At 37.9% G+C, this 12,838-nt stretch overlaps 1 protein-coding gene and 1 non-coding gene across 2 annotated transcripts; both read right to left on the bottom strand.

The window, feature by feature from the left end:
- Window positions 1-424: 424 nt before the first annotated feature.
- On the bottom strand, window positions 425-10,979 carry pprc1 (PPARG related coactivator 1). Its single transcript, XM_024297615.2, has 14 exons — window positions 10,366-10,979; window positions 9,021-9,116; window positions 8,793-8,936; window positions 8,618-8,698; window positions 6,675-8,538; window positions 6,355-6,408; window positions 4,930-4,990; window positions 4,665-4,729; window positions 2,585-3,302; window positions 2,304-2,501; window positions 2,143-2,221; window positions 1,928-2,049; window positions 1,478-1,629; window positions 425-865 (listed from the first exon to the last, which is right to left on the bottom strand). Exons 1-14 carry the CDS (start codon window positions 10,444-10,446, stop codon window positions 765-767), a joined length of 3,816 nt encoding a protein of 1,271 aa, XP_024153383.1. The 5' UTR covers window positions 10,447-10,979; the 3' UTR covers window positions 425-764.
- On the bottom strand, window positions 1,707-1,845 carry LOC112162308. The gene has a single exon (XR_002922046.1). It is a non-coding gene; the product is annotated as a small nucleolar RNA SNORA50 (small nucleolar RNA).
- Window positions 10,980-12,838: the final 1,859 nt, after the last annotated feature.

Raw genomic sequence — 12,838 nt, 5'->3', positions numbered from 1 at the left:
CACATGCATGTATATTTTTTAATTACTGCCAAAAATACAGGATCAGTTAGTTCCTATAATTCACCTCATTACATTCATTATACAATTTAAAAGTTCATGACTGCCCCCCCCCCCAACATCTATTACACTTTCAAATCATAACTGATTAAGATTTATACATATTTCTTACAAATTCATAATATAGTTAAAACTTCAACTTAAAAAATCTTAAATTTTATTTTATTGGACAAATACAACAAAAATTTAACAAATGACAGTAACTGAACTCTCCCTTTAAAACACGGTTCAAAATTGAGAACATTTTATAACAAAAAGGTAATCATAATTAAAGATATATTTTTTATTTGCTGTTAGATTTACAACAAAAATACTTGCGTTGTGCTTATGATTGTGTCTAAACAAAAACACAAAAACACTTAATTTATTTGATAAAACATTTTATTTAGACCTCTGGGACATTTTAATGTGTCACATAATTTTGCAAATTAGGTAAATTAGAGAGATTAACCTTTTAATCAATTCATTCCATACAATTCTTTCCACGATTGTACATTTAAATAATAAAAAAAATATTTTGCTTTTTCATTTTTTTCCATGCTTTTACCAGTTTCTTTATAAATTTTCACTTCAATAGAAGGGGTTAGCTTTCCAAAACAAAACAACAAACAAATGAAGGCATGAAGCAAAATGTAAAGTGTTGTAGATGTGGATCCACCCATGGATTCTGAGGTAAGTCTCGACTGCTTCTTCCTGCAGGCGTCCCGTTACCTCCTCAGATTCTGCTGAGCCTGCTTCAATAAAGTGTCAAAGTCTAGTGCATTCAACTTGCGCTTTGTTGGCAATGGCTCATACTCTCTGCTTGAATCTAAAAATTAAAGGGGAAAAACAAGAAAAGTACACAATTACAAAACTGTGAAATAGTTTAAAATACAATATTGAGTCTTTGTGTTGCCTCAATAAACTGGATTTAAAGTGTCTGCTTATATACTTGGGTATTGTTTAGACTTTCAATTAAAAGCTGACTGTTGGAGTTTAATTGCTTTCCTTTAGACAGCTCTTATTTTTTTGTGTAATCTAAATTTTACCTACATTTACAGTACATGTGTGGATAAATTGAATAAAGATGCTCAAATAGGAGCAAGGAAACTGCACTTTTACAGATGGACCAATTTTACCTTTCTCTCAACCTGTTTCATTAAAACATTACATTACATTAAAATTTTGTTGAAGTCGATCAACTAAAATATTGAAACTAATTAATTTCTTTTTACTCATTTATAATCTGTTGACAAATTGATGTTTTGAATGATACTTTTTTGCATAAATGCTCTATTTTCTAGCAGAAACAAAGATCGAAGATGAATTTCTTCTGCCTGTTTTATGCAGTCTCTGACAACAATGCGACCTCCTGCTGGAGTTATTCTACTCACTGGCTCCGTTACATATTTTTTAGTTTGCCATTTTAAACTTTACAAACCTAAATCAGCATAGCTGCTTTGACAAAACTGTCTTCTTCCACCAAAACAGAGATCAAACGGCAGCTCGTCAGGGTTGCGCAGCTTGCTTCCATTCTCAATGGCTGAAAAAGCATCCTTGGTGTCAAAAAAAGTCACAAACCCGTAGTTGTCCCTGCGAAAAACAATAATAAATCATTCCTTTGTTCTTTTGCTTTGTCAGATCATTATTAACTTGTTTGGTAAAAAAAAAAATGTAACTTGCTTTTAAAAGAGCAACTTAGTTGTTTTTTTCTAAGAAGCTCCAGTTATGAACAAGCGGTTTGATTTAGCACTGTAGCTTGGCCTAAAAGGTCACAGATGGGACCAGCAAGGTTCAAAGACAGTGCATTTATTCCTATAGATTTTTTTCCCCAATAATGTGGGTAAAAAAATTGTATATTTGGCTCAAAATCTGCTTTGGATTTGCTTACCCATGATCTCTAAAGTGCAGGGTACATTCCTCAATCCGGCCAAATACAGAGAAGCGATCCCTGAGTTCTTTCTGAGTCATTGTTCCACGGATTCGTCCAACGTAAACAATCCGTCGCTCTTCCTAAGAAGCAGAAAAATAAAATAAGGCAATTAAATCATTTTATTTGTGTACATTTTGTTAGAAATCAGCAATTCTTGTAGTAAATTAACATACAATGGCTTTCTCCTTGCGCCTCTTCATTTCGTCTGCAGTAGCCTTTGTACCGTGACTGTATCTGGGTCTGTATGTGGGGCTGAACCAAAACCCTTTGGTCAGTTTTTTGTTTCATGCAATTAATGGGATTTATATATACACACACACGTTTATGACTGTACCTGTACAATCTTCTGCTTCTATTCCACTGTGTTTGCTTCTGAGGGGACCGAGACCGGGACCTGGAGCGACTCCAGGAGCCAGATCGAGAGGATGAATAGGAGTATCTTCTCCTCCTGGGAGGGGAGGGAGACATAGAGCAAGAAGACCGAGAGGAGGAGCGGGACGACGATCTAGAGTGGCTATCAGAGTCGCGGTAACTGTAGATTTAAAAGCGAGAACGAAATGAGATTTGAGACTTCTTAAAATGATTTGAGGAAAAACAGATACGAGAGGAACAAACCGTTTCTTTGCAGGAGAGCAGGATCTAGACAGAGATCTAGACCTAGAGGAGCAGGAGTCTGAGCTGGTAGACGTAGGGCTAGGAGAGCAGCGAGACCTTTTCTCTGATCTGCGACTGGGTCTTTCTTTGCGACTATATCTGGGGCTGGGTGTGCGAGAAGCAGCACGTTGACGGTAGATCCTCCTCTCTGACTGCCGTCTCTTTGGGCTCCTGACCTTATAAGTAGTTTCAGTTTCCAGCTGAGAAGGTGAAGGAGCAGGAGTCTCCAGAATAGAGTCTCCATCTGACCCATGGTTGGTCTTCTGTTCTGGATGCTCAGCCTGTGGGGTATCTTGAGGTTTGGTTGGAAGCACAGTATTTGTTGGTGGCAGGGAGCATTGAGTCATTTGTGAAGGAGCATGTTCCTTAATGGTCTTAATGACGATAGAGGACTGCTGTTTGACATTCCAGCGTTTTCCTTGCTCCCATGAGGAAGTGCCTTTGCTGGGAAGGCAGTAGTCGTGATCCATGCAGGCGAGGTAAGAGGGAACCGCGGCAGCAGCTGGAGAGGCCAGTTTGCTGTGGGACCGCGCTGACGGCAGAGGCTGCGGCTCTATCTGGATAACTTTAGAGGGGCTGAGTTTGGGTCCTTCTCCAGCCTTTCCCTCTACTTTGAGAAGAGCCACAGGCGCCAAAGGTTTCCACATTTGGTGAGGGGGAGTGGCTGGAGGGGTCAGAGCTAAAAAAAAAGGAGAACCCAGTTACACCTTATTTGTTAGAGCTAAGGATTACTACTTAGGTGATTCACAAATCAAACCACGATTCATACCATTTAATACATTATGTTTGAATGGTTGTGCATGTATGCCCCTTTCCTAGATTTATATGAATAAAGTGAATTTAATTATCCTTAATGCTTTTATTTTCTGCAGGAGATCGGAATAAATAAAACAGATAAAAACAAAGATGTTGAAATAATCCTTAAAGTTTTGCCGACTACAATTTCAGTAAATAAATGACGAGAGTAAATGAAGACCAAAAAAAACTCCAACACAATTTTCTTTTGGTAAAGCTCATCTGCCATGCTAGCAATTATATTCAGTCACAAAATTGATTAGAAATTTTTGTGACATCCTTCCTTCACCCATTTTAAAAGCAAACCATTTTTTAAATGAAACTTTTATCACAAAACTAAACTTTCGTCATTCTTTTTGCCTAAAAGCACCAGATACTTTAACCTTCACTGACAGTTTACTTTGATATATTTTTAAGTTCTGGTTACAGTAGCACATACATTTAGTTTATATACTTAAAATAAAACATTTTGTGATTTTTAAATGTTCTGAAATATACTTTACTAGATTTATAAAACCTTGAATCTTGAATGTTAAAAATATTCATACTCGAATGTTTGGGAACAGATTGTGAATATCTAAGTATTTGGATGGTTGTCCAGTGCTCCCTAGTTATATCACAATTCACCTTTCGTGGTCTTGTCGTTTTGAGGATCTTTCAGTGCAATTTTGAATGTTTTTTTATTCAACAGCACACTGTTCTGTGTCCTGATTGGCTGTTAACCTTGTCAACCAATCTCCTCCATGCCACATCTCCTTCACAGATGAGCAGATCTTTGTTTTCATTCTATAATACAGGACCAACTTTTTTGAAAATATTTGATCTTTAAGAGTTTAAGCAAGAGAAAGAAATGAAAAAATGTTCATTTCTGCCCGAGAAAAGTATATGAAGTGTGCAAAGAGGGTTTTTACTGCTTTAAAATATCTGTGATCGTACTTCGCAGATTTCACCAAATGCAAGTTATTGCAGAAACTTTATAAAATTGTCACGTCACAAATATTAGTGCTCTGATTTTCGAGAACAAAATGTGATTAAGCATTTGAATACTTGAGTATTAGGATACTCTTTACAGCCCTATCAAATGTACTAATTTGTAGCACTTTAGAAATCAGCAATTCAGCATCAGCGACTGAGCCATTTCACAGCCGAACTCACTGAGAAGCCAGCAGCCATCCACAAACACAAAGATGTATACATTTGCATAAAATGTTTCACTGATTGTGATTTTAATTAAACTCCCAATTACCTGCAATGCTGGAGAAGTCATTAGCTCTTACACGCTCCACAACGGTTTTCTCTGGAGCTTCAATGCTGCAAAGCAAGCAATTAATATCTTAGCAGAGAAGATAATCTTTTGAAAAAACACCAACATCTGACTAAACACTGAAGGACACTGAGGTTCACGGTAGGTCTTGGCGTCTGGTAGATTTGTGTCATGTTCAAACACAAAAAGTGATGTGCTTTGATTTTTCAATGACCCGGAGCAGCATAGGGGCTGTAGGGTAACTCACCTCGAGTTTCCTACAGCTGCTGCTCTACCACAGACCTCCGGTACACATTGCTCCTCTTTGGCTGAAGGAAGAGGGAACATTTTATAAGAACACAGGGCCAACAGTAATGAAATATGAGGCAAAAAGAAATAAATCATTATGTAATGTTAATAATGCTTTTTGCATTGATATTTTTATTGAAACTCAAATATCCATCAGCTAAACCAATATAACCAGTTTTATCATTGCAGGTTTAAATGGTGAGATTGATTGTAATGGACCAGTTCAGGTTTTTTCCAACCTCAGAGCCAGCGGGGCGAGAGTTAAATACATTTGCACACATGGCAGAATTCCAGAGGCAGAGCAGACAAAAGCACAAAGCAGTGTCCCTTAAAGGGGAATATTACACTAACGCTTACCAATGTAATAGCAGATCAGATAAGCTTTAGGATCATAAGCATTCCATAGGTCACCTTTAGTTGGACTGTGCAGTTGTGCTTATTCTATATGCTCCCCTAGTCAAAATCATGATTTACAGTTTGCTCTCTCTTTTGTCCAAACACACCACGGTCTTCTAAAATGGATCCTCTATTATAGTGGTCTCCAACCCCTGGGCTGCAGACCAGTACGGGGGACAGTGGGTACTGGGTCACAGGGGAATTTTTTTTTTTTTCGGTGTTATTTACAATTTGATTCTGAAAGATGTTTTATTTTGGAAAACTATATCTGACTCATTCAACGCATATTAGGTCCCTTGATCATGAAAATACGCCCACTACTTTCTTAAATCGGACAGCTGACTCCCCTAAGCTAGCAAAGTTAACAAAAAAACAAACGTATTTGGAAAGTTTCTTTAAGCAGAAAAGATCCAGTTAGAAGCAGAAGAGCCTTTGACTTCAAAATAAAAGACAGCTGCATTTAACAGACAAAACCACGAGTCTTTTCTCCAAATATGGATTTCTTTTAACAGCTGTTCCCACACAGCATAATAATGTATAATATATAGCAAACAGCTGTCTAATGTTACAGGTATGCTGCTTATAAAGTTGATTAAACAGTGGATTAACATTTATTATTATTATATTTAGAAAATATCAGTTTTGGATTTTATCTTAAGTTGAATGAGGGTTAAGTTTGATTTTTTGATTTGATTTTTTTGTTTAAACCACCTGCCGATGATTTACAGAGGATGAAGATACCTTCTAAATTTAAAGAAAACATGAGGCAAAAAATAAATAAATTAAAATATGACACGAACTTCAACCTCATACAGGCTGGTTTGTGAAAATATTGTCTGACATTAAACCAGTCTGTGGCCTTAAAAAGGTTAGAAACCACCGCACTAATATAATTTAGTCCACCAATAAACAGAACCCAGAATACTTCCTGCAACACTTCTCTAAAAGGAAGAGTGGACAAACTGAGACGTGAACTGCTGTTAAATACCTTGAGTTTCTTCAAACTGCTCCAGTAAACTGGTCAGATCAGCAGCTTCAATTCCTACAAACACACAACACTTGACAGTTACACCAACACAGCAAAAACAACAAAATATGGAAAAAGTCAGATCTGTTTTTTTAAGATGGCTCTCAGGGATTGGCACAGATTGTCTAATTGAAGAACATTTGGTGTTAAACCATTTCTTAGAGTTTGATTCTTGCATCAAACTGCTACACCACATCACTCAGAAGTTTGAGGGTAAAACTTTCAAAGTCAAAGTCTCCAAAAGAAATAAAAATCATTCTTACAATAAACTAAAAGCTTACCTATTTCACTTGTAAACGCCTCAATTAACTCCTGGGTGGACTTGTTTGCTTTTTGGAGGATTGCTGTAGTGCGTTTGTCTTTATGTTGTTGGATCCCTGGAGCCACGCCCTGCGGCTTTGAAAGACCTGAAGAAGTTTGGGGACTGGTGGCAGGAAGTCTTGTAGATTTTCCATCAGAGCTGGTTAAAGCTGTGATCTCAAGTGGCTTCTTTGATGGATTCTTGGATGCAACCTGCATGGTTTCATTGATGGTGGTGGGATGAGTCTGTGTGATCTTAGGAGTTGGTTCAACAGAGTCACTTCTCTGTGAAGGAATAGGAGAATGTGTTCCATCTTTTGAAAATTTAATCTGGGAGATAACCTCTACAGAAGCTGGAGGTGCTGCACTCTGAGGCACAGAAGGTACTTCAGGCTGGACAGGGGTTTGGGTTAAATTCTTAACCGAGCTGGGGGCTGGAGGAGAAGGCATTTGGGGTAAAACATCCTGTGTTTTCTGGGCTTTAGGAGTAGATGCTGCAACTTTGCTGGTTGAAGACATCATGTATGCCGGTGGAACCAATAGGGCTTCAGGTGTGGGCGGTGCGCCTGGTCCTCTTGGCTGCCAAGCAGGTCTGACTTCTTCCACGTCTTTCTTCACCGCCTGTGGGCCGGGACGTCGTGGGTCTTTGGGGTTGGACTGAAGCAGGCAGGGGATGGGGGGGAGCTCTTTGGGAGGCTCAGGAAGGCTGGGCCATTTGGTGCTGTTGTTGTCTTGGACTTCCACCGGGGTGGGCTTCCTCTGCTGTCTGAGGCGTCTGTACTCTTCCAGACTGAGGGATTTGGGTTTGGGCTCTGGCACTGGTGCGGTTATGCTAGCAGGTTCTGTGTTGGAAGCAGGTATGGGGTTCTCTGAAGAAGCCCCAGAGGGTGGAACTGTTGAACCTTCCGTCTCCACAGCAGCTGTGACCGGCTGTTCTGGGATATTTACTGCTGCTGGAGTAGCGGAGGACTGTTTTTTCTCAGCAGCACTGTTTAAAACTTCTTCCTGTTCTGGTGAAAGTGGTGCCACATTACATTCAGACACTTCTATTGCAGTGGTCTTTCCCTTTGTTTCAGTTTGACTAGGTTTTATTTCTTTAGGGACTTCACTGGCTACAGACGGAGGAACCTCTGAAATTTTGGGGTTCTTCTCTTCCTTGGCAGAAAGCTTTTTAGCTTTTTTCAGTGATTCTCTGGTCGTTTTACAGACTGTGCCGCTTCTGAGGACCCGTCCTTCTGCAGGTTTGGGATTTTTGTCTGGTTTCTTTTTCCTCCGTGTTGGATTTTTGGTTTTTACTTCTTTTTTCGATGCAATCTCATCCTTCATATTGGAGACTCGTGGAACCGGACAGATGAAATCCAGAGGACCCTCCTTGCAAGGCCTTACATCGTCTTCGTCATCAACGACGATATGCTCCGAACTGTCAGTGAGATCCTCTTCAGCTTCAACTGAAACTCTCTGCTCCTTTTCTGAGGACGCCTCCTTTAGGGGGACTGAGATTGGAAGCTCTATGTTTGGGATGGCGAGAATAGGTTCTCCATTTTCTCCCTTGTCTACGACCTCAAGCAATATTCCTCCTTCTGGTAACATGTGCTCCCCCTGCTCATTCTCCACACATATCGTCATACAGTAGGGATGCATGTGTCTGACAAAGTCTCCAAGACTAAATGGCGGATGGTCGCCTTCAGTTCCCTGCTGAAAAGTTATGGGAAGTGGGAGAGTCAGCCCCTCCCAGTCTGGCAAGTCGCAGTTCGTTGACGAGTTGGGGCTTAAATTAATTGAGCTATCCTCCTCTTCCTCCCCATCACTCCTCTGGATGAAATTCCCCTGCATTCTGGGTAAACTCTGCATGGCAATAGAGAAAAGGGTTTACAACTTGAACTTTTCAAAGTGTTCAGCAGATAAAACTGAACGGAGACGCTACCTTTCCAGTTGACAAAGGTCGTGCAATATTCATTGAATCCGTCTCTTGAGGAGAGCTAGACAGATACAGCATTCTCCTGAGCTGAGGGGTTAAAGATAAAAACATTTGCAGCTTGTAAGGAAGGAATGCCTTTAAAACGTTTGCCTTTGAGTAAAAACAATTTATGGTCACTAACCGGAGAGTGTTCTCTGCCCTTCTGATTAGACAGCAGCTCTGAGTCAGGTAGTGTGTCAAAGGGCGACAGGTTCTCATCTTCAACATTATCGAGAATCTCTGTTAAAGCCGTCAGCAGCATCGTCTCACTCTCCTCGTCTTTAGTCTAAATGAACGCACCAGAAAACAAAGATTAAAAAATACAAACAAAACAAACATCAGGCAGTTGAAATCATTCCATTTGTCTTGCCTCTACTGTTGGCGTGTCTTCAAAGATGGAAAGAATGGAGGGATCTAAACAGCCTTGAAGGGAATCCAGACCTCCTCCTGAGATGAGTCTGTCCGTCTAAACAGAAAATCAATACTTTTATTTTAGCAAACAGAAAAAGTAAAACATTAGGCAAAACTATTACGTGTCACTGTGGTGCGTCATGTTTGAGGGGATTGTTTTACTTGGAACAACAACAAATCCAATCTTGTTGTTAAAATCTGACATTATTAAATCAATTTACTACTTTGTTGCTTTAGAGATATGAACAACTTTTTGTTCTGGAATGAAGTGCCTGTAGGTTTCCTTTACAGGCACCCACGTGTCCAAATGCAGCAGGCAGACATGTTTGCTCTGCCCTAATGCCCACGTGTTCTACTACAACAAAACAAAATCAAACCAGAGTTTTCATCCCAAAAAATACACAAAACAAAGTTATTTTGTGATTGCAACTGATTTTTGCCATCAATTTCCATTATTTTTGGATGGCAAAAAGAATAATAGAATAGAAAGTTATCAAATCGCGTTTGCGCATGTGTGAAAATGACCAGCGTGATTTAACACGAATCCTTAACATGTGCACGTGTTTGTATGGAAAACACTTTAAGAATCTTAAAACCTTGTTTGAATTTAAATGAAATGAACCGATAGTCACATTTATGACTAAAACTAGCACGCTTCCCTTTTTTAAAACTCCCACACTGCGTGGAAAAACACCAGAAAACTACATTACAGCCATATGAAAGCAGGGGAAAGTTCTTTTTTTTTTAAATAATAAAACTGTAGTGCCAGATTGACTTAAAAATACAACAGCATACATGAGTATAATGAGTTTAAAATCACATTAGAGTTGGTTGAACAGAATTAAGAGACCACGTGTAAAGAAAGCAGAACATAACCCCCATAAAATTAGCTTTTAAGTCAAATCCACACTTCTTTCATGCATCTTATCAACACAACAGCATTTAGCTGCAAAAATGGACAACTGTCACTGAACATTTAAAAATGACTGTGTAAAAATGCGGGGAAAGAGCCTCACTCCCTACCGGCCCAACCTGACCATCCTGCTCAAGCTAGCCCTCAAAACATCAAACTGCCTGAGTGTTTTTAGCACAAATGTAAAATGAAATAGTAACATTGATGGGGTATTACTTGTTAAAACACGAATCCGTAAATATTTCGTTTACATTTTTTGGTTATACTTCGGCTGAATCCACGTGTCACTTTTTTCCACCCACCGGTCGAAAAGCAAACACGATGTATCAGTGCGCAGAGCACGCGCTCACACGTATGAAACTGCACATATGTTTTAAAAACGTATATTTACCTCGTCTAGTGTTTCTAATGGAGAAAGGTCCATATTGCACGCTGTTAAAGTTTCCTCGCCTGTTCTCCACCGCGCCGCCATCTTACGAGCCCACTCCCCGCCCCGATATGTTTCAGAATGAGGAGTAGTGAATTACAGCCGGCAGGAGACACGTGGTCCAACATTCCCGGCAAAATGACGTAAACTGACGCCGACGCCGACTGACGTCCCCACGTTTCTGTTTTTTCCCCCTTCAAAACTTTATTAAAAACAAAATATAATACACAAGATCAAGAAAACAGATTAACAGTTAATATTTACAATCCAGACGCTTACATTAAAATAGATATATAAAATAGAATAAAGGAAGACAAAAAAATTAAACAATGCAGCTCTTTTAAAATGTTCTTTTCCTTTTCATATTTTCCATGTGCTCAATGGTTTTGGTACATGATTTTATGTCCAGATGGAAAACATTAAGCAAGTTTGTGAATTGGCCCATTTGCACTTGTGAATGTGAATTGTCCCCCAAATAACAAACAGTTGAATTGTAAAAAAAAAAAAAAAATGTGAATTCAGATGTTTACTTTCAATTTTGTAATGAGAAGTTCTTCCAAATCTCCGACCAAAATGTATTTCTATGCATACAATGATAAAACACAATACTCTGTTGTGTTCATTTTAAATCTTCTAAGTGCAGAATCAATTTAATGTCAAATCTTCAAAGAAACCTATTTTATGTCCAGAAGTGTTTAAATCACGAAGTTGAATTTCCAAGAAAAAAAACTGCAACAGGTGGAAGCAAACAAGAAAAAAATATAGCAAATATGCTGATTATTTATGGACATAATTGGTACACCTTTTCTTTGTAAATGATACATGTTTGAGAAATTACAGACAGAGGCTGTAGGGATTGCGTCAAATACAACTGCATATTCTTTAGACGTCAGTTGTAATTTAAAGCTACAAATAAACTATGAGAAAACTATCTTTGTTCACTCTCAGTGTTTTTTATACTATTAAAACCAAATTAAAACCTTGAATTCTGTTGTAAAACCACATCAAATATTTGTATAATTATTTATTTTCCTATTTTACTTCATTTTTTGCTCCCTCTTTTGCTATTGCCAGATACTTTAGCCTGTGTTAATAAAGTTTAAAAGTTTCGACTTCTTTCAAAAACTGATTTAAAGGCTATGAGATGCATTTTGAATATGACTACAGACTGCTCAATTAGTTGTTATGGCATAAAGATAAAAAATGAGATGAAAAATGAAATTATATTTAACTGAGAAAATGCTTTTTTGATGGGGAAAAAAGCTTGTAATTCACAGCTCTGTAAAGTTTGTGATCTCCACAAAGACAAAATTAGTTTATTTCAACTCATTTGAATGTTTTTTTTTTTTTTTTTTTGTTGAAGACTTAATTTATTTTTCAAAGCCAACAGATTCCAGATGTTCTATGTAAATCAGTAAGATAGATGTGCAGAATAAGAGTGAAAATGAAATAAAAACATGTATTTTGGATGTAAAAATGGCTAGAATTCTACATAACAAGAATCTTCAAAGTTACACTGTGACGCACTGGCGAACTGAAGGCCTCATTGACCCCAACCAGGAATAAGCAAGTGGGCCTATAGAAAAAGGGTGGATGGAGCTTCAAAGTCAAGTTGAAATGGAATCCAGGGGATTCATGTTACATTTAATATTGTTGCAATATAACATTCTTTTAGCTGATATGAATAAAAAAAAGATGAGAAGCAGCATTTTGTCAAAACTTAGCGCATTATACAAATAAGCAGTAAACAAACTTCTCCATAAAGAGTTGAACTGAGGAAGATTACAATCAGAAATATAACTATTTGATGCTTAAGAAGCCCAAATCTACATATACATAGAAATTTTCCGAATATATATATATATTTTTGCAGAGTTTGGAGAAATCCTCACTAAATACTTCAAATTTGGAGTGAAGCTTGTTGTAAGGATGGTCTGATGAGGAAAAAACATGACTCTTTTCTAAAAAGTAATTGTGGTTCCTTACCTACTAAAAGAGATTTGGATGGCAGCACCTTCAAATGATTTGTTAGAAAAGAAAAGAGCTGTGAATTTTAATCAAACAATATGAATTAAGTCCACATTGGGAAGTGATGGAGTTTGGATATATAATATTGGGGCCACAATGGAGTCGCAGTGAGAAATTAATTCCTTCCAGGAAATTGACAATCCAGGCTACAAACTGTATAATGTATAATTCTGTGTTGGAAGTCATATACATGCTATTTACATATAATCAGCAAGAAATCTGACAAATCAAATTAGAGTAAAGAATGAGTGATGATTATTATTCCAAAACGTTACAACCCATTTTTAACCACAAGTCCTTCTTTGGAATGTTTCTTTAGTACATTTTTTCGCAGAGGATTTCCTCCTTTCAAATACTTCGAAACATGTTTTAAGATCTCAAAATCAAAATATTTTTTTTTGTCAGTGTT

This window comes from Oryzias melastigma, linkage group LG15, assembly GCF_002922805.2.
Source record: "Oryzias melastigma strain HK-1 linkage group LG15, ASM292280v2, whole genome shotgun sequence".
In the NCBI taxonomy this organism is placed as follows: Eukaryota; Metazoa; Chordata; class Actinopteri; order Beloniformes; family Adrianichthyidae; genus Oryzias; species Oryzias melastigma.
Note: the sequence above shows the minus strand (reverse complement) of the source record. Positions and strands in the feature narration are given on the sequence as shown.

Coding starts and splice junctions, on each gene's coding strand:
- pprc1 (XM_024297615.2), bottom strand. CDS start 10,446: ATGGCGGCGCGGTGGAGAACAGGCGAGGAAACTTTAACAGCGTGCAAT. Junction 8,937..9,020: donor AAGACACGCCAACAGTAGAG/GCAAGACAAATG, acceptor GCGTTCATTTAG/ACTAAAGACGAGGAGAGTGA. Junction 2,502..2,584: donor TGCTCTCCTGCAAAGAAACG/GTTTGTTCCTCT, acceptor TTAAATCTACAG/TTACCGCGACTCTGATAGCC.